We start from the raw sequence: 22,500 nt of genomic DNA, 5'->3' as shown, positions 1-22,500 counted from the left end.
AGTGTATTATAATTGCCATAGTTACATAACATATGCATTATAAGTACTGTATGTTTAAACAGCATTACAGACGTGGAATGCATAGCAATGTTTAAAAGAAAAACACAGAAACACCAAGAATAAAACAATAAATCAGCAACCATTGTGGTCCTTGGTTTTGGACAAACAACAACAACAACAGAGAACAGGCATTGGAACCTAAATAAAATACTCTAAAAACTAAAAACTGTTCCCAGCATAAATAAGTTAGACAAGTGACCGTGCTATTCTGCAACAAAGCCATGATTTGACCTTTTTCTTAAAAGGATGACGGCTAGTGCTCTTTATCTTCAGGGGTAACAAGTTCCAGGTTGCTGCTCTGCCATATAATACAGTATCTAAATGAACATTTTCCTCATTAGTTTTGAAATTGGGGAAGTACAGGTCTGCAATGCTGGCTCTAGTGCGGTGGGAATGAACTTCACCACTCTTCTTAAAATGATTGCTAAGGTACTCAGGGGCGCTGCTGTTCCAGATGTTATGGAACATGTTCATCAGTAATTGTATTGACCTAGCTTCCAGAGGGAGCCAGCCCAACTGCTGGAAATGTTATTTCCCTTACATGTTCCCTCGTAGCTGACAAGCCTATTTTGAGAAATATGCAACTTCTCTTGTAGGACTTTGATTAGGCCTCCATACCATGAGCCAATTGCATTATCAAAACAACATACAACCAGAGAGTTTGCAAATAAACAAAAACTGTCAGTGTCCAGAAACTACGCTTTTCTGGCTAAGAATTTGGTTCTGCTATTCACCTTGCTCATGGTCTTTAGTGCCATAGTTTCATCTCCCAAGCTGCAATCTAACATGCAACCAAAGTAGCTAACTGAGGATTTTGTTGGAAAAGTCTGGCCCCCAAGAAAAATGCTGGGTGAGGCCAATTTGTGCAGCCTGGGCTGGGAACCAAATAAAATGTATTCAGTTTTAGCCATATGAAGGGATAACTTGTTGTCTGTCAGCCAAGTCTTAATGTTGTTAAATTCATTACCAAGAGTGGCCTGCAGCTTTACAACATCCTCATCTGAGGCTAGGATGGCTGAATCGGCAGTGTGTAAAAACAAGTTAACAGTGCAAGCAGCTTGTAGGCCGTTAATATAAATTAAAAACAACAAGGGGCCCTAAACACTCCCTTGTGGGACCCCAAAGGACACAGGCTGGGCCTTTGAAAGTTGGCCTTCTGTCATTTGGTCCTTATCCGAGAGATCCGAGAGATACAAGATTTAGGCTAGAAGAGCTTAAGCCTAGAGCAGAAAGTTTATTATTAACCACTTAAACCTTATGGTTGACCGGAGTCCCACAGGGCTCTATACTAGTTTCTTAGCTTTCACTGAAAATAGCCAAGCTCACAACTCGTCGAGCGTTGTCAATCTGCTATTTTCTGTTAAAGCTTTCCCCACAATAATGATGCTGGGGTTCAAGTGGTTAAAAGGTAAGCTGTGGTCTACACTGTAAAATGCCTTTTGAAGGTCAATTAAAATCATTCCACATAGCTTGCCAACATCCATCGGATAAAATCTGAGACATTATTTAGTTGAGAGGGACTTGGTGGGACCAGTTCTTTTTCGATACTCTGTCAATATCACAATAAGTACTGGCAGTTGGGCCATCGTCTGATGTCGAACCCGACTCTTTTAACCGCTTGTTGGCGGTGTCATAACTCTGAATGGCTGGCTGGCCTTGTGTAACAGTCAGTTTCTTGCACGGCCGTGTTCCTTGCATCTGCGCTCGCCCAACACTTAAAGTCTGAATTTACTTCATTATGGTTGACCATAGTGGAGACATTGCGTCGTGAGCATCGTGAGCCCGAAATGGACCAAGGAGACTATGTGAGCTAGTCCAGACATAGCCCCTTGGCTTAGCCTAACCGACAGAGTCGATGGGATGGCAGTTCACTCACTGTGCTGCCGTCCTGTAGTTTATGCTATCTGCCTTGGTACTCAGCATTGGTAGCAGCCAGACCGGGGGGGCAATGGCCTTGCTTCTGTCTGACAGGAGACTGGACATTCGCTGCCCATTGATTGCTTCATCCTGCACCCACTCTGCTTGTCTTATGCCAGTGGCAGTTGAATCCTGCCTGGTGGCCCATAGTATGCTTCTTGTACGGCATTGTGGAGTGTCCATGGGTTGGACAGGCAAATGTTGTCTTCATCAGTTCTTTTACATAAAGGCCTGCAGAGCTAACACCTCCTGGGCAAGAATGAGTGCACAGACCATATAAATACTCCATAACTTATGAGTTGTGTTGACCCGAGTTTGAATTTGACTCATCTTTTGAATGTATTTATTGAAAAATATCTCCTTCCCCCTCTGCCACTCAGGTTGAAGAGCGCATTGCTGCTGCATGCCTAGCTGACATCTCACAGTGGTATCCCCACCATCTCCAGCTCAACGCACAGAAGACTGAGCTTCTCTTCTTCCAGATAAGTTCTGCCCCATGCAGGATCTCACTAGTTCCATTGACAAATTCCTGGTGGCTTCTGTTCAAACTGCCAAGAGCCTGGAGTTGTCCTGCACAGTCAGCTGTCCTTCAAAGCACACTGCAGCAGTCACTCGTTCCTGTAGGTTTACTCTTTATTATAACAGTCGAAGGATCAGACCCTTCCTCACCTAGCCTGGCGTACACAGACTATATCACTGCGTGGATATGAGTCTGGTGCTTCTATGAGGACGTTTTTTTTCCAAGGGGATCAAAACAATGACTCTCGACGCAATTGGTTAGACCTACAAACCAACTACCAATTACAGTCTCCCATATTCGAATACTGGGCCCTGATTGGTTACCCCCGTCTTCTGGAGCAGGAAATGGATTCTCTATGGAGCGGTGCCAGACCCAAATCGCAGAGTGCAATTTTTTTTTGCACTCGCAGATTCGTCTGGTCCCAGGCTATTTCTCACCTAGCAGTCTGCCGAGCTCATTGGCTAGGTCTCAGTCATCTAAAAGCTTGACTACTGTAACTGGAGATCCAGCTGTACAGAACCATGAAATCTGAAATCTCTGCACACGTGTCCGAGTTGGATCTCGGGAACGAGATCCTACTCATGCCTACTTTCTATAAATTACGTAAATCTCTGCGTGCGTGTGTCTGTCCTTAAGGTATCTCGATAACCGTCCGACATCAAACTCCCTGAGGGACTGTGGTGCCCGGTGTGAAGTCAGTCAGATAAGCAGAGCTCCAAAAACATCTATAAATCCACAAATCCCCATATGGATCCCTGATGTAATCAATATGATGCCATAGTACTGACGTCATAGATTGGCCTCCAGGTTAATGGCCATATATGGAGATCCCTGATGCCATCAATATGACATTATAGTACTGATGTCATAGACATGCCTTGCTCCAAGTAGCCTACTATGAGTACTGCATCTAAGTACTTTGACACGGGTACAGAATGTTCTCTGACAATGGGTATAATGCCGGGTATTGCATAACTGGAGGGGCATGTGTTCCCAATAGGCATGGTTCCCAGTGGGAATCGACATAGTTGTAGATAATAAAGCGACTAGTAAGGGACAATATTTGCTCCACCTTGAAAAGGCAGGCAGATCATAAGTTAAAGAATGTCGGTTATTCATTACAGTAACCAAGGATTGCATCGAAACAGGGAATACAAATCAAAATGTACAAAAGTATATAAAAACATGACTTTTTTAATGTTTTGTTTGTAATGAACAAAGCTTTCCAATCAAGATCATATTTAGACCACCCATCATGAAAAGTATAGCTTAACTTTTGTAGGCATAACGGTTCACCGTCAGCCCCAAACTTGATTAATCTAAAAACTACAAATCCCAGTCAGACTCTCCAAACTCGTCACACACAACAAACGAGAGAGAGAATAACGCAGCTGGTTGGGAGAGGAGCTGTGGATGCTTTTCAGGACAGGAGAGAGAGAGAGGAGGAGAGGCCGACACAGAACATAACAGAACAGAACGAGAGAGGCTTTTCTCCCGCATGTAAATGGGGGTCAACAACCCGTGGTAGAGAAGTAGTGAGAATAAAATAATTACAAACATGGTGAAAGACCAGGAGGTCGAGCGGATCGCCAAAAAACTTGACAAAATGGTGCAGAAGAAGAACACGGTGAGTAGTGTGGAGCTGTGAGGTTATTTTATAAAACATCCTAAAAACAGTCGGGTAAGCAGCAGCAGCAGCATGACGTCGGTCCTCTCTACTGTGTGGAGAGATTTCTAGAAAGCAGCGTGGTGTCAGTGTGTTGTTGTGTTTGTACCTGTTCGTGGTCTCTCACGTAGACTGCTCATGTTGTGTTGTGTCGGCAAAAGACCTTCGTAAATCATATCAACTAAATAACGTCGAGTCGTATTATGTCATTTGTGCTGGCGTTATCCCATAGAGTTATAAGCGTTCTCCCCTGACTGACAATTCAGCCGCCAGGAAGTAAAAAGCACTCACTGTGGGGGGAGATTGATTATTAACCACACCTTTTATCAATTACCTCGTCAGTCACCTCCTTGACTTTACTGAAGCTTTGCCTTTAAGTACTGATACAAATATGACTTTTATCCAGATTATCATACATGAAACCCTATCATAGTATTTTCTGTATTTTTACATTTGCATATCAAGATACAAAAGTAAAAGCCAGACTCTATAAAAATGCATCTATGATAGTCTTGATACAAGGCTATTGAAACATGTTGTTTGCGCGCAGCTTTTTGACATAATTACTGGTTTACTATTGTCACATGGTGGGATGACTGGGAGAGAGAGTGGTGTGTGTGTGTGTGTGTGTGTGTGTGTGTGTGTGTGTGTGTGTGTGTGTGTGTGTGTGTGTGTGTGTGTGTGTGTGTGTGTGCGCGCGCGTGTGGGGAGGCTCTGTGTGTTTTTTGTTTTTCTTTTTTTTGTGTGTGTGTGTGTGTGTGTGTGGGGGGGGGGGGGGGGGTCAATATTTGTGTCTCTTTCTCACCATGCTACTAAAGTGTATTTACTATCATACCACAAAGGTGGTAAAAAAAAAGGAAGAAAGAAGGTTTAGAGACAATGTCAAGGCCAACAGTGCTGTATGAAATTATCCTACTTAGACAAATCTTTCTGGGTTTAAATATTTATTATTGTCCATAGATTAATGAATGAATTAATGAAGAGTCAGCATACCTTACTGGAGGACCTGGTGATACTTGTTGCCACAGCAGATACCAACACATCAGGTGGCTGATTGGAGATGATGGGTGGGTGGTGATGGTGGCTGACTGGCAGTTCAATAAAGATAAAGTTGAACTAATATGTGGCAACATTTTCATGATTTCACATCAGTATCAGTTCAGTAGAGTATTGTATACAGTACTGCTGAATATCATACTTTAAGGACTTACCTTACTTACTTACTATACCTTTCCACCAAAGTACACAGGGTATTCTCTGTGCAGCCCTGTGTCATGACACATCAGCCTACTGGAGGTGAATTGTAGAGAATTGACAGACTCTGGTTTGTGATGCACCTTGCAGTTTGCACTGGGCTTATTTTGTAATGAAAAAGCACAGCTTATGGGATTCCTTTTAGGTGCGCCTTGTCGCCTGAAACAATCAGAATAATACTAAACATATTATTCCCAAATATATCTATTTATATTGACATTGTTATAAAGGGAGTGCCTATGTTCCCTCAGCCCTATACCCCAAAGCCTGATTTATACTAGTTTTATATTTTAGATAGTTGCACGCCTATAGGATCCTGGGAACATAGGATGACCTTGTTAGAAACCCTGGAATGGCCTCTTTCTTAGCCCACTTTATTGGGATGAATGTGTTTCAAAGAGCAGTTTAATGTCTTGTCTATTTTAATCATCTATTTTATCCACCTCAGTGAGTCATCAGTAGGTAGAGACACAGCTTAGTGTCTTGCTCAAGGGCACTTCAGCGGGCGACTGTGGCTGCAGCAGAAACGTGTGTGTGTGTGTGTGTGTGTGTGTGTGTAGTGTGTCGCTGATGTGGCAGTGTTGGTCACAATCCAACTTTTCTTCCTTCTGGAGCGTCAGTATTCCACACAGGGAATGTTTGTCTCACTCTGCAGCCCTGTCTCCCTCTTTCTCTGTGCTTCTCTCTCACTCTGTGCTCTTCCTCTGTCGGTCAAATTCAAATTACATTGGCATCATGACAGGGAAGGTACCATTGTGTTGCAAAGCGATCAATTACAGAATTATTTTTGTATTAAAATCCCCTCCCCCTTGTATCAGTTTACAGCACACACACACACACACGCACATGTGTGCATGTGCCAGTGCCCCTCTCGCTCTCTGCTACACTGTCCTACATCGTCTCATGTTCTGGGAAGTGTGTGTGTGTGTGTGTGTGTGTGTGTGTGTGTAATCAGTTTGTGTCTGTTCATTTGTCCAGGACGGTGCCATTGACCTACTGAGAGAGTTGAAGAACACCAAGATGTCCCTAGAGACGCTGCAGGTACACTTTGACACCACACATCTCTGTCCTCAATACCAGCTCAGAAAATTCAGCACGCCAACAAGACTATGACTTAAGCCCCTATAGGCTCTGTCCATAACTGTAATCCTGGGTTCCCTTCCCATAAAAGGACCCCTGGCTAATATGCCTTAATAATACATCATAATTGCCCTCTATAACTAACATCTTAGATTAAAAACACCTTAAATATTTTATTTATTTTAGAAATAGTCCATCTTTCACTCAATAACTCCCGTCGCAAGATGATGATGCCATTTGTCCATGTGTGGTCCTGCCCTATGGAATGCATGTGCTGATAAAAAGTATTTAAAATATTGCTTTGATGCTAATATTAACCATAGAAAGTATTAAGTTGTTTTTTAATCAGCACATGCATTCTATACATTTCATAGGGCTGGACCACACATGGACAGAAGTGACGGGAGCGGCCTCTATTGAGTGAAAGATGAACTATTTCTAAAATAAATGAAATATTTAAGGTGTTTTTATTTTCAGATTTTAGTTGTATAGGGCAATTATAATGTATTAAGGCTTATTAGCCAGGGATCCTTTTAAGAAACATGGAGGCTATGGAATGGTTGTTCAAATATCACAGTTGTACAAAAGTAAATAAACATCATCTTCCATGTGCTTCCTCTGTTATTGCAGTATTCTCACCAACCTCCCCCTTGTCCTTCTGTGTCTCTGTCTGTTTTTCTGTCAGTCCACCCGGGTGGGGATGTCAGTGAATGCTGTCAGGAAGCAGAGTTCAGAGGAGGAAGTTCAGACCCTGGCCAAGGCCCTCATCAAGGGCTGGAAAAAACTATTGGGTAGGTGTGTGTGTGCATCACCAATATTTATACTATTGTAGAGGGGGAAAAAACTATTGGGTAGGTGTGTGTGTGCATCACCAATATTTATACTATTGTAGAGCCTTAATCAAGTCCTGGAAATAACGATTGGGTAGGTCCAGAAAGGTCATTTTGAGAAACATTTGACATCTGGTGTGTGTGTGACCTCCAACAGATCATTGACTCTGATGAAGATGCACCTGGCATGGAGTTAGTCGTTGATATCTAGCACCTTATGAATAAAAAAGGCATTGAATAGCCTGTGATGCTCCAGTGCTTCTTTCCTTTTACCTTCATCAGATGGTACAGAGGAGAAGAAGAAAGAGGGATCTCCTGTGAGGAGGTCATCCACCTCCAAGGACGCTGGAAGTGAGAAGAGGTCGGTCTCCCCACTGTCCCTCAGTGATGATGTCACTGCACACACACAGAATGATTCAGCACATCTGCTAGTTTGGTTAACTTTTCATATCATGAGATCTCAATTGTACAGTGAAACAAAAAACGTGGTTACTTTGGTTCACAATGTAATACAAACTAAAGAGTAGTTGAGACACTTCCACACACTGAAACAATATACTACCATAAAACACAGCACCACAGAGTAAAATCCTGAGTGTTAATTTGTCAGTTTGTAAAGGCCTTGCGCACTGCGTCTCATTCATATATAATTGTGTAATATATTAATTATTAAATGAACACTCAGGATTTTACAGTGCAGTAAGATGTAAGATGACCGTGAAACCGTACACAGTTAACCTACAGTAAATCCTCTCTCCTCTTCAGCAGTAAGAAGCAGGGGGACCCCCCTCTTACCCCCACCTCCCCCACCTCCCCTACTTGCGCCCCCCGCTTCACCACCTTCCCACCCACCCCAGTCACCACAGACAGCGTCCGCACCAAATGTCGAGGTCTGCTGGTCACTGCACTACAAACTGATGGTGAGAAGATAGATCGATAGATCACTGTTGGACAGATGTTATATATCGATGGGTAGCCCCTTCTGTGACCTCCCCTTCCACTGTAGCCCTGATACTCTGGTGAAACGGTAGTCCCGGCATCCAACAGATTTCTGTAGTTTCAACGCTGTGGTAGAATTAAACAACTGGTTGAAACAACCTTTTAATGCAGGTTTGTTGACAGCCTGCACCAAATTTAACAAGGAGGCGTGCTGCTGATCGGGATCGTGCCTCCATGTTAAAGACGGGGCTAATAGATGGAGAGACGGACAGACATCATTGATCATATACTATAATGTATATCTACCCACTGCTGCTGTATACAGTTTGTGTGTGTGTGTAGTGAAACGGTGTTTGTGCTGTGTGAAAGCTAACATCAGTGTGTGTGTGTGTGTGTGTGTGTGTGTGTGTGTGTACTGTAATAATGTGAAATGTAACATTTGTGTGTCTGTGCTGTAAAAACGTGACGCATAATCTGTATGTCTGTGCTTTTCAGATGACCATAAGAACATTGGTGCAGACTGTGAGCATTTGGCTTCTCAGATTGAAGAATATATCCTTGAAATGTGCACCTGCTTGGGTGTAGTGCTACATTATCTTATTTAACCGTGTGCGTGTGCGTGTGTGTGTGTGTGTGTGTGTGTGTGTGTGCGCGCGCGCGTGCGTGCAGACTGCACATTGCTGAAAACAGACTTCTGCATAACAGGTTAAAGGAGAAGTACCAGAAACATAGAGGTGATTTAGTGACAATTACAACTTCTGTATTTTTTTTATATCCTTCATTAACCACTTAAACCCAATATACTTAGTTGAATGGAGTCCCCCAGGGGACTGTTCTAGGCCCCTTCCTTTTTTCCCTATAGGCTAAATAACTTTGTTGGAAAAAAAGCTCACAGTGCCTTGCAATACGACATGTTAGTGAGCTTGTAGATCTGCTATTTTCACCGAATGTTAGCCCCAGAATAGGAACGCTAGGATTCATTTGGTTAAAACAAATCATTTTGTAAACCTATATATTTCTCAACTCTACCACACACATACATTGCAGTGTATATTGGTCCTTGACTCGCTGTGGTCCACTGATCTTCCAGGAGTTTAAGTCCACAGATGGGAAATATAAAGCTCGTATGAGGAGTCGGATCTCCAACCTGAAGGATCAGAAGAACCCAGAGCTGAGAAGAAATGTCCTGTGTGGAAACATCACGCCTGAACGCATTGCTAACATGACTGCTGAGGTAGCAACCTGCTCTGTGTGTGTGTTCATACACAGGTGTGCATGAATACTATGCGACTATGAACAAATATGCACTGTGTGTGTGTTTTAGGAGATGGCCAGTGCAGAGTTGAAGCAGATGAGAGAGACGCTGACTAAAGAATCCATCAGGGAACATCAGCTGTCCAAAGAAGGAGGAACGGAGACAGACATGTTTGTCTGCGGCAAGTGTCGTGGAAAGAACTGTACATACACACAGGTACCTATACTGAACACACACATATAGGGACACGCATGGCCCAAGAACTGCCTAGACTCTTAAACTGTTTGTTAACCAAAACCAGTCAAAGACCAACATATCAACAATCACTTAAGAGTGTGTGTGTGTGTATGTGTGTTTAAGGTGCAGACACGCAGTGCTGATGAGCCTATGACCACCTATGTACTGTGTAATGGATGTGGAAACCGATGGAAGGTAATACACACACACTTACTTGTATGCACTATACATTAGATTAGATACACATTCCTACAAAATATACGGTAACGCTTGCTATGCGCATGGAATGCATAGCAAGTGTTACCAAATATGCTACTTAGCACCATAAGTATGCTACATTATACATTTGACACTGCACACAATACACTACTGCTAAACAGACTGGAAAACTGAATTGGACTTTCTGGCACAGTCATTCATTGGTTCATATCTCAGCTCCTCAGGACTGTTTTTCTCTATTGGCAACTATGCATCAAATGAAAGGCCATGGCATACTATGTCATGGTATTTCATTTCGATTTCCATAATAAAGAGTTACCCAAGGTTCAATACTTGAACCTCATCTGTTCAACCTTTTACAAGCTCCCCATAGACCAAATGATGTATATAAAACACTTTATATACCATTATTGTGCAGATGACACTCAAATTGAAATAGTTCTCTCGCTGAATTGTTATGGTCCCATAGATACGTCAGTGCATCGAACAAATCAATGACTGGCTGTGCCAAAATTTCCTTCAACTTGAAGTCAATACTGAGACAATTTTCTTTGCTGCCAAGGAAGAAAGGCTCAAGGCTAATGGCCAAACCAGAAATATGGGTATAACTATGGGTACAGATAAAAAAAACAGCCATCAAGACAATAACAATGTCAGCCTATTATCTTAATGAAATAATACAAATTTGAGTATTCATGTCCAAACCCGAAGTATTAAGATTTACCCATGCCATATCTCCAACAGGCTAGATAAATTTAGCAATTTAACTGTTCATTGTTAATGAATGATCATTGATAGTGGGTGTCAGTACTATGATGTTACCACTAGATGGCAGCAGATATTCAAATCTCCTAGTTTGGCCTCCTGCACTCCTAATTTTCTACTCAGCTCCCTCTGCCTCTTTTCTCTTGACCACTTACCTCCCATCTACATTTCCTCTTATATCCAGTCTCCCACCATCTTATTCTTCTTTTGTCCTGCCCCTATCTTTCTCCTACCCTTCTACCTCCCCCTTCTCCCCACGTCTGCCTGTTATCCTCATCTCTTCCCTTTGATTACATCTCTACACCCTCATTGCCCCCTTCTCCTCTCCTTCCTCTCGCCTCTTGTTCTCCTACCTCTCTCGCTCTCTTGCTCTCTTGCTCTTTCTCGCTCTCTCACTCTCTTGAGTGCTACCCTTATTTAGCAGTTAGCTGTGCTCTAGGTCAAGGTGAATGAGACTCATCTGAGGAATTACTGCTTTGTAGGAAGTTTGTTGTGTTGTATAAGCACTTGGCACTGAGCCCATTGCTGAAACTCCTTAACTCTGTGGGAAACAACGTTTTTCTATTTCCACCTGCATGTAGCTGACATGCTTAAATGCAGACACAACTGAGAACAGCCTCCCATATCTACATCACATTACCGGCATGTCGCTGACATGCTTGAACCACTTTCAATCTGCTGTCCCTATTTTGGGCATGTCATTATAGGTGAAAATGCTGAATTTGCATCCATTTTAACAAATTGTAATGTAACAATGAACAAAATAAATATCACTATTCGTTGTACGGCAAAGTACATACGGTTGGGATTAAGTGGTGAATGTAGACAGCCAAGAACAGCCTCCCTGTTTATACATCACAACAAAATATTTACAAGCAACCAACAACAAGTTCAAAGGTCAGAGCCATGATAGGTTTGATCCCTGCAACAGGGGCAGTCTCTGTGTCTCATGATGTCTTGAAGTTATTATTTTTGGGGACATTAACTTGTATTGCTTAAATGTTGTTTGATGTTTAAAGTATAACTTTATTTTTGTTCTCTCTCTCTCTCTCTCTCTAGTTCTGTTGAAGAGAGCGGTGTGGATATCACTCCCATCATGAGACAACTTGACTTTAGTTGAATTTTCTTTCAGTTAAACTTTTTAGTTTAGTTTGTTTTATTTTGTATATTTTTATACACATAATCATTAGTTTGTAATATATTTGGAGCCAGTTGTGTGATATAATATAACTTTAACTATAATATACCTTTTTTTGTACAATGAACTTAATTCTTAACTCATCTTGTTTCATTCATTCTGTACCAGTATCGCTGCTGGTACGTAAAATCTTTGGAACTTCCATTTTGCTGTGTTTACTTTTGAATGTAACTCTAAAATGTCTTTAGAGAATATGAATCAGTCTTGGGCTCTTGCAAATGGTCCAAACTGCTTTGTGTAAATAAAAAAGAAATAATGCATCAATAACTAAACCAGCTCATTTCTTTTTTTTTATGCACTGTGTGTTCTAATGATCTGAAGGTTATTAGTGTATTCCATGTTAGTTGTTGAGCTGAAAATGGCTGGGGTTGAGGTTTTATGGAGTCACGTCTGCTGTTTCTCATTCATGGAAAAATAACAGGATTAGGTAAAGACAAGTTCACATACACACAGACCGCACACGCACACACTTGATATCCGCGTACACAAATTATGTACACATGCACACAAAGGGTGACTGACGTATATTATGACCAACTCGTACAGGCACATGCACAGTTCCTTTGTAAACAAAGTTGAGATAGAAAGCTGTTAAGGGTCAAGTTGTATTACGTTGCCACACACAGCAGCAAGTATTGTGTTTTTAAGGACCTGACTAGCATTTATACATAGCACATGCCAGTCTGGCTTAGCCAGATCTCTGTCTACTTATACGTCTGGTGACATCTAAATTCAATGAAAGGGCTAAAACTGCGTTGAAACAATTTGGAAATGAAAAGAAACAGCAGCTCAGAACAAAGGCAAAGACATGACTGTTCATATCGGATGGCATCAGGATTGGTTTTCAAAACAGTGGGTGCAGATTTGTTACCGCTGGTTTTCTGTTGTCCAAGCCCAGTTTTTTGCTAGACCGAGATGGCCCATTCCAGAACTTAGCTTACTTAGGGCGTCAATTTAAACGCAAGTTAGCTTAGGAATATGATAGCTGGTGTTGATATGTGCCTTGACCCCCAAAGACTCATCATATGAGGTTTATTGTTCTAGGTATACAATATAGTAGCAGCTAATAGTGGGCCTAATGCCTGATTTATAGTTGTCGCACACCAAAAATAGCCAATCTTACAAGCTCTAAACGCGTTGCAGTGCGATGTTGTGAGCTTGTAGATCAGCTGTGTTTGGTGTGCGACTCCGGCGTGCAGCTAAGTATAAATCAGGCTTAACTACAGTAAATTCCAGTTGAGCATCCTGAGCTCCACCCTCACAGCTCTCTGCACCTCCCCTGCTATGCTGTGGTGCCACCCTGGGGAGGCACACCTCGCCCTTTGAAAATCTCTGTTGGTTTAGGAGTTAGCGGGTTATACAATTAAAATAGCATCACCTAAAGGGTGAATTTAGATCTGAGGGTCCCAGTTTCGTGACTGTATGTAAATACAAATGGTCAGTAGATGAGTACTAAATGTTCAAGGTCTGGTCTGTTGTACTTGGTAGCCCTAAAGGGAAAAGTCATGGAAGAGAGGTGGTGGTGAAGAAGAAGAAAAGTAGGCTCCACCCCTTTGTTGCTTGGCCTAATTATTATCTTCTGTGCCAACAGAGAGGAGGGAGTTGAGGTCAAGACAGCAGACATGTTGGTGCTGAACAGAAAACAGCAGAAAAACCTTGTCCACTGTTTGTTATGACAACAACACTGATCTATTTCTATACTTGACAGAGAGACCGAGGGAAATAAAGAAGCGAAACAGAAAGGGAGGGGGCAGCAGAGAGAAAGCAAGGGATAAAGAACAGTTGGGAAGAAGACAGCTGGGGTTAAGAGAAAAACCTCTCAACTATGTTATTGACTATGGGGTTTCCCACCCCCCGGGTATGACACGAGAGCAAAATGTGAATATGGACAGTGTGTTTTGATGAATTCTGTCTGTGCGGAGAGAGAGCAGACAGCAAGAGAGAAACAAGGAGGGCAGGTGAGGAAGACGAGAGAGGTAGGGGTACAGAGAGAACCAGAGAGAGAGAGAGAGTGTGTGAGAGTGAGTTTGATGAATGAGTGACAGCAGCTCTGCAACATGTTTCCTGGCCAGACAGTGGAAAGAAAAGAGGAGAGAGTGCTGTACAGAAGATGAAGAGAAACGGGATAGAAGTGTTCAAGCAAACTGGCAGTGGCTTAGGGGTACTGCAGAGCGGCGGACCTCTGGGACCAGGAAGGTCCAAAAGACATGTTATTGTAGAATTGGCAAAACATGGGTATGTTACCTCAGGGTGGGCCCCTGGACATAATCCTAATCAAGAACAGAAATCCTATGCTTACCTTTAAAACACAAATAAAAGTACATAGATCTTACCTATAACTTTTAACTAAAGAAACACATTATCAAACAAATAACAAAACCAAAGCAAGGCCACCCACCCCTATAGTACCAAGGCCCGTGTTAACCCTGGCAAATTGAAAAACACTGAAAACACAGAGGACTGGTGTGGTTGGAGGCTGCTCAGAAGGAAGACATCTGTGGTGCTGGAGACAAATCACCAGCAGGGGGTCCACCTACAGTAGTAGCCAACCACTCACATTCAGACACCACTCACACTAATCAATCACTCAGTCACTTGTCACTACTCAATCACACACCAATGAGGGGAGAATACGTGCACAGGGCAACACCACACAGGAAAATACAATAAAAGACTATAGAAATGCAGACCATTTACCAAAAGTACCTATGAATTATAATACCCCACACACTCATTTACTCTCTCTCTCACACACACACACACACCCTTGAAAGTAAAACACCAGCAACACTCTCCGTTTCTGCTGCACTATTTGTAAATTTGAGTTAACATTAGGTGAGAGAGAGAGGGGGGAGGGAGATCGAGAGAGAGAATTTATGGAGGTGTAAATCTTGTTGTCCTGCAGTCAGGCGTCTTCTCTGTCACTGAGTAATCACTGTCTGATTGGAGATTACATCTGGCATTCACACATGCATGCGCACACAAGCACACACACAGGCATGCATGGCCAAATGCATACTGACAACACTGTATGTAGTCTGGTGCACAGTAAAATACACATTGTGGTCGTTTGCCCACATTGGGTGTTAATTGTGGGCTCGCTGCCCAGCTCGTTTTATATTTCACTTTCTTTCGTAAACTTTTGTGACTCCAAAAATGTCCACATACTTTGTGCTATAAATTTCTTTCAAACTTGAATGTTCGGTTTTGTGCTCGTGTATTAAACATTTTGAAATTGTTCACTGTTCAGGGGCCTGCAATGACAATAGTGTCATTACCCTAGGGTCTTATGTACATTTCTCTAGGCCAGGCCTAGGGGTCACCAGGTGTAACAAACATTATAGACTCTCTCGTTTTTAGTCCCCAAACAACACCAGTTTAAAATCCAAAAGACAGTTTATAGTCGACTTTAAACAGACAGCCTCCTAATATGCTTACCTTTAACACAAATTAAAGTACATTGTACCTACTCTTAACTAAAGAAAAACATAAACAAAACGAAGAAAAGTAAGGCCACCCACACCCACCCCTACACTACCAAGGCTGTGCACTAACCCATATTAACACAATGTAAACCCCAGGTAAACACAGAACTTGTGTAATTAGTTGGAAGCTGGTCCAGGGAAAGACATTTGAAGATCTGTGACAGCCATATTTATAGTCCCCAGCCTGGTCACAGGAGCCAATCACCAGCAGGGTCCACCTAGTAGTTAGGCACTCAGTCAGACACCACTCAGTCCACTCACACCAGCTGGTAACCAATCACTCAACCAGCACCATTCACCCATACAAATAAGGGGGAAATGAAAGGCCAAGACCCATCATACCCGTTGTCAGGTGCAGGTGCTGTCATAGAGTACCCGTTGTAACCGTCTGCCTGTGTCCCTTTTATGCCCATACATGGAGATCTCTAAATCTGCCTGTTCCATATGCTTTCTTGAAGATCAAGCAAACCTGCTTTAGAAAATGTTCGGCATTGTTGTCAAATGTAATTACTACCTGCCCGCTATACTGTATACACAGACGACTAGATGACCAGAAGCAGAAGGAATAACTGCTGCTAAAGTCACACCGGCTGGGGCTGCGGAACTAAACTCTCTCATTGAAACTTTCCATGTTTGCGAGTGTTTAGCCAATGTATTTTGGCTGTTGAATTCATGCAGTCGTGAACAGAGTTGTCATTTTTTTTGGGTTACTGTGCATCTATAAAGTCATCTGATAGAAATATTAATATGCTGTTTTTGCAATAAAACAAAACACACACACACACACACACACACACACACACACACACACACACACAGAGAAGACAAAATGACACAATCAACCAAACTCTTGTCACTGTTTGCTGTTTATATGTACAATTAATATCATAGTTTTTAACAAAATATAAAATAAATAACATTAATAATACTAAGAGAAATGCATTCTTAGTGACCAGTCTGGACGAGACTGAGGCATCTTTTGTTTGTTTGTTTGTTGTCTTCTTCTCACAGAAATACAAACATGTCTGTCCCCCTCTCCCCCAAAACTACCTCCCATGAATCACTGGGGGTTGGGTGGGTTGTAACAATCATAACAACTATCCATTTTATTTTCCATCTTAGTTTTCCTTTTTCTTTTTTTGCACCTGGGATGAAACTCCTGCCCCCTCCCTGAATCAATCAACTATGGCACAGCCAGGGGGTCGCCGGCAGCCAATCACAGCAGTGGCCTCCCGAGTGGGGCCACATACAGTATACAGTGGTCAGGTCAAAGGTGAGAGGTCACACGGATCAGCAGCAGTAGTGCCCAGGTGTTGTGTGTGTGTGTGTGTGTGTGTGTGTGTGTGTGTGTGTGTGTACACACACACACATGTTTTATGGAGAAGATGGAGAGCAGAGGATCAAATCATTGTAATTCTATAATCATCCTAAGACATTATCGTATACATCATATACAGTTCTCTCTTTAAAAAATACTTTCTGTCCATTTGTCCATTTGTAAATCAGTAGTTGAAGGGCTGTGGTCACTGTCCGTTTGTCCATCTTTCCCTCTATCTGTCGGTGGGTGGGTGGGAGGGGCTTCGACTGAGAATACAGAGCTTACCTGGAACAGCGGTTCTCAAATGTTGTCAAGGACCCCTTGGCTGCAGACCCCCACCAAAGTATTTTGTACCGGGGATCCCCATACAAGATTTGTGTTGTTAAAATGTTTCTTTGAGTTATCTTTTTTACGAACGCATGTGTGTCATTTTAGATTTGAACTATAACCATTATTTTATACTTTGGGCTATTCAATAACAGCAGATCTACAAGCTCATATGAGCTTGTAGATCTGCTACTTTTGAAAAATCTTGAACATTTGTGCAAATCTTTGAATATTTGTATGGAAACATTTGTAACTCAAAGGTCAAAGGTCACTGGAACTAAATATTTTACAAATGTTCACTTTAAAGAATATATATTCAAAGATTTGCACACATTTTCACGATAAAAAAAAAACAGCAGATCTAGCGCTATGAGCTTGTATATCTGCTATTTTTTTTATAGCCAAAGAAATCTAAAATGACAGAGATGCGTTGTTGGGGTTAATAGCCGATCCGCAAGCTCACAACGCGTCGCAACGCAACAGCATGAGCAGCACGGAACCCCCCTACATGACCCCTGGGGGTCCCCGGACCCCACTTTGCGAACCACAGACCCCGGAAAGAAGACAGAACAAACTGTAGAGGAGAGGACGACGTGACAAAATGAGAAAGAGTGAAAGAGGTCTTCCTTCCTTCTGACAGGACAGGACAAAAGTGAGGAGGATCGGTTGTCCCTGAATCATAGGAGCGAGGAGGCGTGTGTGTCTCTCTCTATACAACTTACCGGAGGTGTCTCTCCCAAAGGACAGTGGTTCTCAACCTCCTCTGGATCAGGGCCCACTTGCTATATCCTCGCGGCCCACCAGTGGGCCCCGGTCCACAGGTTGAGAACCACTGCTAAAGGACTCGGAGGAGGTGAGGAGGTACGTGTCTTTGTTTAGGACTTGGAGGAGGTACATGTCTCTGTTTAGGATTCGGAGTAGGTGAGGAGGAGGTACGTGTCTCTGTCTAGGACTCGGAGGAGGTGCGTGAGCCCCCGTGCAGCAGCGAGCGGTAGATGCCGGAGGACAGGAAGCGTGGGTACGAGTCCCTGTGCATGAGGGTGTAGATCTGCAGCTGGGCGTCTTCGAAGGTGTGCGGCGTTGGCTCCTCCATCCTTCTGTTGATCACCTCCCTGACCCGAGAGTCCAGGCTCACCTGCAGGAGAGGAGGAGAGGAGAGGAGGCAGGTTGTCAGCAAAGTCCAACCAACCCAACATCCATCCAACCACACATCCAGTATTATCTCACAGCTAACGTGTCAAGCCATACCCTTAGCTATAATGACAATATATTATAGCATTGAGTTAAAGTTTTAATATGTTTTGACACCGAAAGTTGCAGGCCTTTCTTTCACACGTACACATACAGTAGAGTGCTTTCAGTGAGCTCGGTCATGACGGGGTTTACATGTTTATAGAACAGAGTGTCTTTTCTATCTGTTTTTAGAAAGACAGGCAGACAGACAGGAAGACTCACAGAAAGATGTACATGCAGTCAGAGCGACAGGCAGTAAAACAGACAGACAGCCTAAAAGCTGACAATGGGAATCTGACAGACAGATAGACAGACAGACAGACAGGCAGACAGACAGTCAGCATGCTGCTTAGTGTCCTGCTGGTAGCGTGTATGAAGTTTGTGTGTATGTGTGTGAAGGTTTTTAGAGTGCAGTGATTCACACACGCACGCAGGCAGGCACGCACGCAGGCACACACACACACACACACACACACACACGCACACGCACACACACACACACACACAGAGCAATAAGACATAAATAGCTGCAGTGTAGCAGACAGGCATACTGAACTAAAAATACTTTTGGTTTACAAATGGCTTTACTGTGTGTGTGTGTGTGTGTGTGTGTGTGTGTGTGTGTGTGTGTGTGTGTGTGTGTGTGTGTGTGTGTGTGTGTGTGTGTGTGTGTGTGTGTGTGTGTGAGCGAGCGAGCGAGCGAGAAAGAGGGAGAGAGGGACAGAGAGAGAGAGAGAGAGAGAGAGAGAGAGAGAGAGAGAGAGAGAGAAAAAGAAAGAGAGAGACTGTGATAGCCAACTACTTTATTTTTAGAACAAAAAAGAAAACGAGGAGGAGTCAAATGAGGAGTCTTGACTCTTGACTACACAGATTGGACTATGTTTCCCTAAACAATTGTATTTATTAATAACTACCCCTGTGAAAGACAACACAGCAGGACAGTGGAGGGGATGAGAGGAGATTAGAGGACAGCAGAAGAGAAAGGAGGATACAAAGAATAACAGTAGCAGGCTCTTCACCTCTTTGGGTGACAGTATGGAGATGTAGTCTTCGTAGATGGTGCGAGCCTTGTCCTCGATGGAGGTCTTGTTAATCTCTTCTTTGAGCTCCTCACAGGCAAGCCAGAATAACATGTTCTCCTCGCTGTACTCCGTACGCAGGAACTCCCTGAACACATTCCTCCCTGCTGGGTTCCTCATCAGCTTGTCAAACGACTGAGACCACAGACCTACCTCATCTGATGAAGGTTTGGTGCTGGAAAGAGAGAGAGAATTCATGAATGTGTTCGTTCAGTCAGTCAGTCAGTCAGTCAGTGCCAGTGGTTAATTCCTCCTTCATTCAGTCATTCATTCTAATTAAGTAAGCAGGTCGGTGTGGCTTATTGTTAGTATCAGCCAAGCAAAGAGGGTGTATATCGTCTTTACAAGGCGCCAGACAAGGCACATGGATTGCTGAGGTGGAGCACCACACCTATCATCAGATCAGCTCATGAATTACCGCAATGTTTTGCCGTGCCAAGCCATACTACTGCACTCCACTCCAATTCCAGAGTGAATGCACCTTTAACTGAGTGAGAATTCACAAAAATGCTAAGATTTGGGAAAAGTGAAGAATCGTCTTCTTCACTCCCTGTATATATGCCAATGTTCAATGCCATGTACAAGTTCAGATCAATTGGTCAACCCACTGAGAATAATTTATGAGGACAAACAGACATACAGTACATACAGTAGGACAGAGGGTTGCTCATTTCTCGCTGCCCGGGGGAACGAAGGTCCGGAGGAGACATGTGGATTCCACTTTCTGTCTGTCTGTGGTTAATTATAATTGTCTCTGCAAGGCCGAAGGCGTGGCCGAGGCTATGTCCGTGCGTACGTGTGTCAGTCCGTCAGTGTACAGCTAATCTCTGACATTGTTGGACCGATTGACGTTAAACTGTGCACACACACTTCCTGAAGGCCAGAGCAGAACCTCTGCCCCATATACTATAGCGCCATCGGGAGGCCGATTTTTGTTGTTTTGAACAAAATGCCTCAAATCATGAACACAGCGTCCGATTGCCATGAAACTTAGCACGCACATTCCCACTAGGCCAAGGAAGAAATGCCACCCATACATTTGTTTCAAATCGGCCTCACGGTGGCGCTATAACAGGCCGATTAACATTTTTACCTATAACTGGTGTGAAACTTTGCACACACTCTCCCTAGAGGCCAAGGAAAAACATCTGACCCAAATTTTTCACGTTAGCCTTTTATAGCGCCACCAGGAGGCTGACATTTGCCTAAAAAAATTGACATTACTCCTACCAATTTTGTCCAAACATCACGCAAATCGGTACACATTACCTCTATAGCCATGTGATAAAGACGGAGCTGTCCAATTTTTCATATTTCATCCTGATTGGCTAAGATTGCCTTCCAAAGTTTGCAGGAGTATCTTGTTTTGAACAAAATGCCTCAAATCATGAATGCAGCGTCCGATTGAAATTTTACACACACTTTCCCATAAGGCAGATGAAGAAATGGCCGAATTTTGCAAAATAATGTTTTTGATATTACTCCTACAGATCTTGTCCAAACATCTACTATACTATACAGATACACAATGTGTCGCGATGCGTGTGTGATGCTATTTTCAAAAGATGTTTTTGAAAACTTGTGAAAACTTGTGTGAAAACTTGCGTGAAAACTTGTGAAATGGGACATTCTGCACAATGAGTACTTTTACTTTTGGTACATTAAGTATATTTTGATGCCGATACTTTTGTGCTTACGCGCACACACACACACACACACACACACACACACACACACACACACACACACACACACACACACACACACACACACACACACACACACACACACACACACACACACACACACACACACACACACACACACACACACACACACACACACACACTTCAATTTGAAATGGTGTCTTATTAACTAAATAGTTAACAGTGTTTATGACATAGCCTTTGGTATGGTGTCATGTTAAACTAAACACTTAACAGTATTACTGATGTAACAGTCTGGTATGGTGTCATATTAAACCAATTAATTAACAGTGTTATCGTAGCTTCAGTTTGACATGTGTCATATTAACGTACCAAGCTTCACAGTTTAGTATAGCGTCCATCTTTGTGTCGTGCGATTTTCTATGCCTTCGCCTCTTTCTCTCCTCTTCATTCCTGACAGTGAGACAGACATGGTAAAAAAAAAGGCTTTCAGACAGCTAATACACACAAATACACAGAGCTATAAGTGCACACAGCATGTGCACACACTTAAGCTGAATTCCATTCCCCAAAACTCGGTCACTCGCTCACTCTCCTCGCTTCCTCCACTCGCGCCTAAGCCCCGCCCCTGCGAGGAGCCGAGGATTATTTGAGAGGACGAGTGGTCGAGCGGTTGCCCTCAAAGGATCGGACTACACTCAGCGCGTCATTTCAAAGCGACGGCAAATTCCGCGATTACTTATGACGTCTCACACAGTTGGACCAGAGCAGCAGAGGCGTGGATGAAAATATACTATGCATAGAATAATATGCAGGTATAGAATAATACAGAATATAAGAATAGACAATTCATCAATGTGGATGGATGGCCACATCGTTATCTTTATAGTTACATTATTGTGCAAAGCCATTTATTCCTGAAATAGTGAGCGCCAGGATGAGCAAACTTACATTTATTGATTTAATCCTGACCTGTCCCTCTTATTGCTCGTACAGTCCCCAGAACCCCAGTACAAAAATGTACTCCATGAAGTGTAGATGTGTGGCAAAAAGGAAACGTCGCAGCCAAGGGGCGCGCAGAACGGTGGATGCATATTTATAGTAGAAACCGGTTCACATTTAACTATAGTCGTACTCATTCAATTCTGAACCGATTCTTAAAATGTAAAATTCTCTATTTAGCTGTGAAGGGTCTTCTTTCATGTGTATCAGTCATGATTGTTTCACCAACAAACAATATTAAATATCGGCGGGTCCTTCTTCTCCATCGCGCTGTTCGCGCACCTCCCGTTTTCTTTTCTTTTTCTTCGTCCCAGAAGTTAAAAATGTTAACATAATCTTTGTCTCAGTCATTTATAGTAGTCCGTGTACTGCATTGAGGCATGCACGAATAGAAACAGCTTTTGAGACAGAAAGTGTGCACAATATATTACAATGTATAATTGTATTAT

General features: G+C 42.8%; 2 protein-coding genes across 6 annotated transcripts in view; one reads left to right on the top strand and one right to left on the bottom strand.

The window, feature by feature from the left end:
• Positions 1-3,934: 3,934 nt before the first annotated feature.
• tcea2 (transcription elongation factor A (SII), 2) lies at positions 3,935-12,088 on the top strand. 4 transcript variants are annotated; one of them, XM_084069404.1, is made up of 10 exons: positions 3,935-4,124; positions 6,396-6,458; positions 7,183-7,288; positions 7,610-7,688; positions 8,096-8,247; positions 8,762-8,818; positions 9,346-9,500; positions 9,591-9,737; positions 9,882-9,953; positions 11,802-12,088. In XM_084069404.1, exons 1-10 carry the CDS (start codon positions 4,056-4,058, stop codon positions 11,808-11,810), a joined length of 909 nt encoding a protein of 302 aa, XP_083925530.1. In that variant the 5' UTR covers positions 3,935-4,055; the 3' UTR covers positions 11,811-12,088. The 4 variants fall into 4 exon arrangements, with proteins under 4 accessions (XP_083925530.1, XP_083925529.1, XP_083925528.1 ...); XM_084069403.1 differs by having other exon boundaries at positions 8,093-8,247; XM_084069402.1 differs by having other exon boundaries at positions 7,183-7,294.
• A 4,193-nt stretch (positions 12,089-16,281) lies between these two features.
• The window catches only part of rgs19 (regulator of G protein signaling 19), a 25,176-nt gene continuing 18,957 nt past the window's right edge, over positions 16,282-22,500 (bottom strand). For both annotated transcript variants that reach the window (XM_084069913.1, XM_084069914.1), the window contains 3 exons: positions 21,422-21,502; positions 19,323-19,557; positions 16,282-18,205 (listed from right to left, as the gene is read on the bottom strand). In XM_084069913.1, coding sequence (XP_083926039.1) covers positions 18,017-18,205; positions 19,323-19,557; positions 21,422-21,502 — 505 coding nt within the window. In that variant the 3' untranslated portion in view covers positions 16,282-18,016. The remainder of the gene's footprint in view (positions 18,206-19,322; positions 19,558-21,421; positions 21,503-22,500) is intronic.

The sequence above is a fragment of the Gymnoscopelus microlampas genome, assembly GCF_963454915.1.
Source record: "Gymnoscopelus microlampas genome assembly, chromosome: 10".
Classification (NCBI taxonomy): Eukaryota; Metazoa; Chordata; class Actinopteri; order Myctophiformes; family Myctophidae; genus Gymnoscopelus; species Gymnoscopelus microlampas.
The sequence above is the reverse complement of the archived record's forward strand: the minus strand, read 5'-3'. Positions and strand labels throughout refer to the sequence as shown.

Excerpts from the sequence above, each read along its gene's own strand:
- tcea2 (XM_084069401.1), top strand. The coding sequence starts at position 4,056 with ATGGTGAAAGACCAGGAGGTCGAGCGGATCGCCAAAAAACTTGACAAA. Across the intron at positions 7,295-7,609 it reads GAAAAAACTATTGGGTAGGT|ATGGTACAGAGGAGAAGAAG; the intron begins GTGTGTGTGCAT and ends TACCTTCATCAG. Across the intron at positions 9,501-9,590 it reads TTGCTAACATGACTGCTGAG|GAGATGGCCAGTGCAGAGTT; the intron begins GTAGCAACCTGC and ends TGTGTGTTTTAG.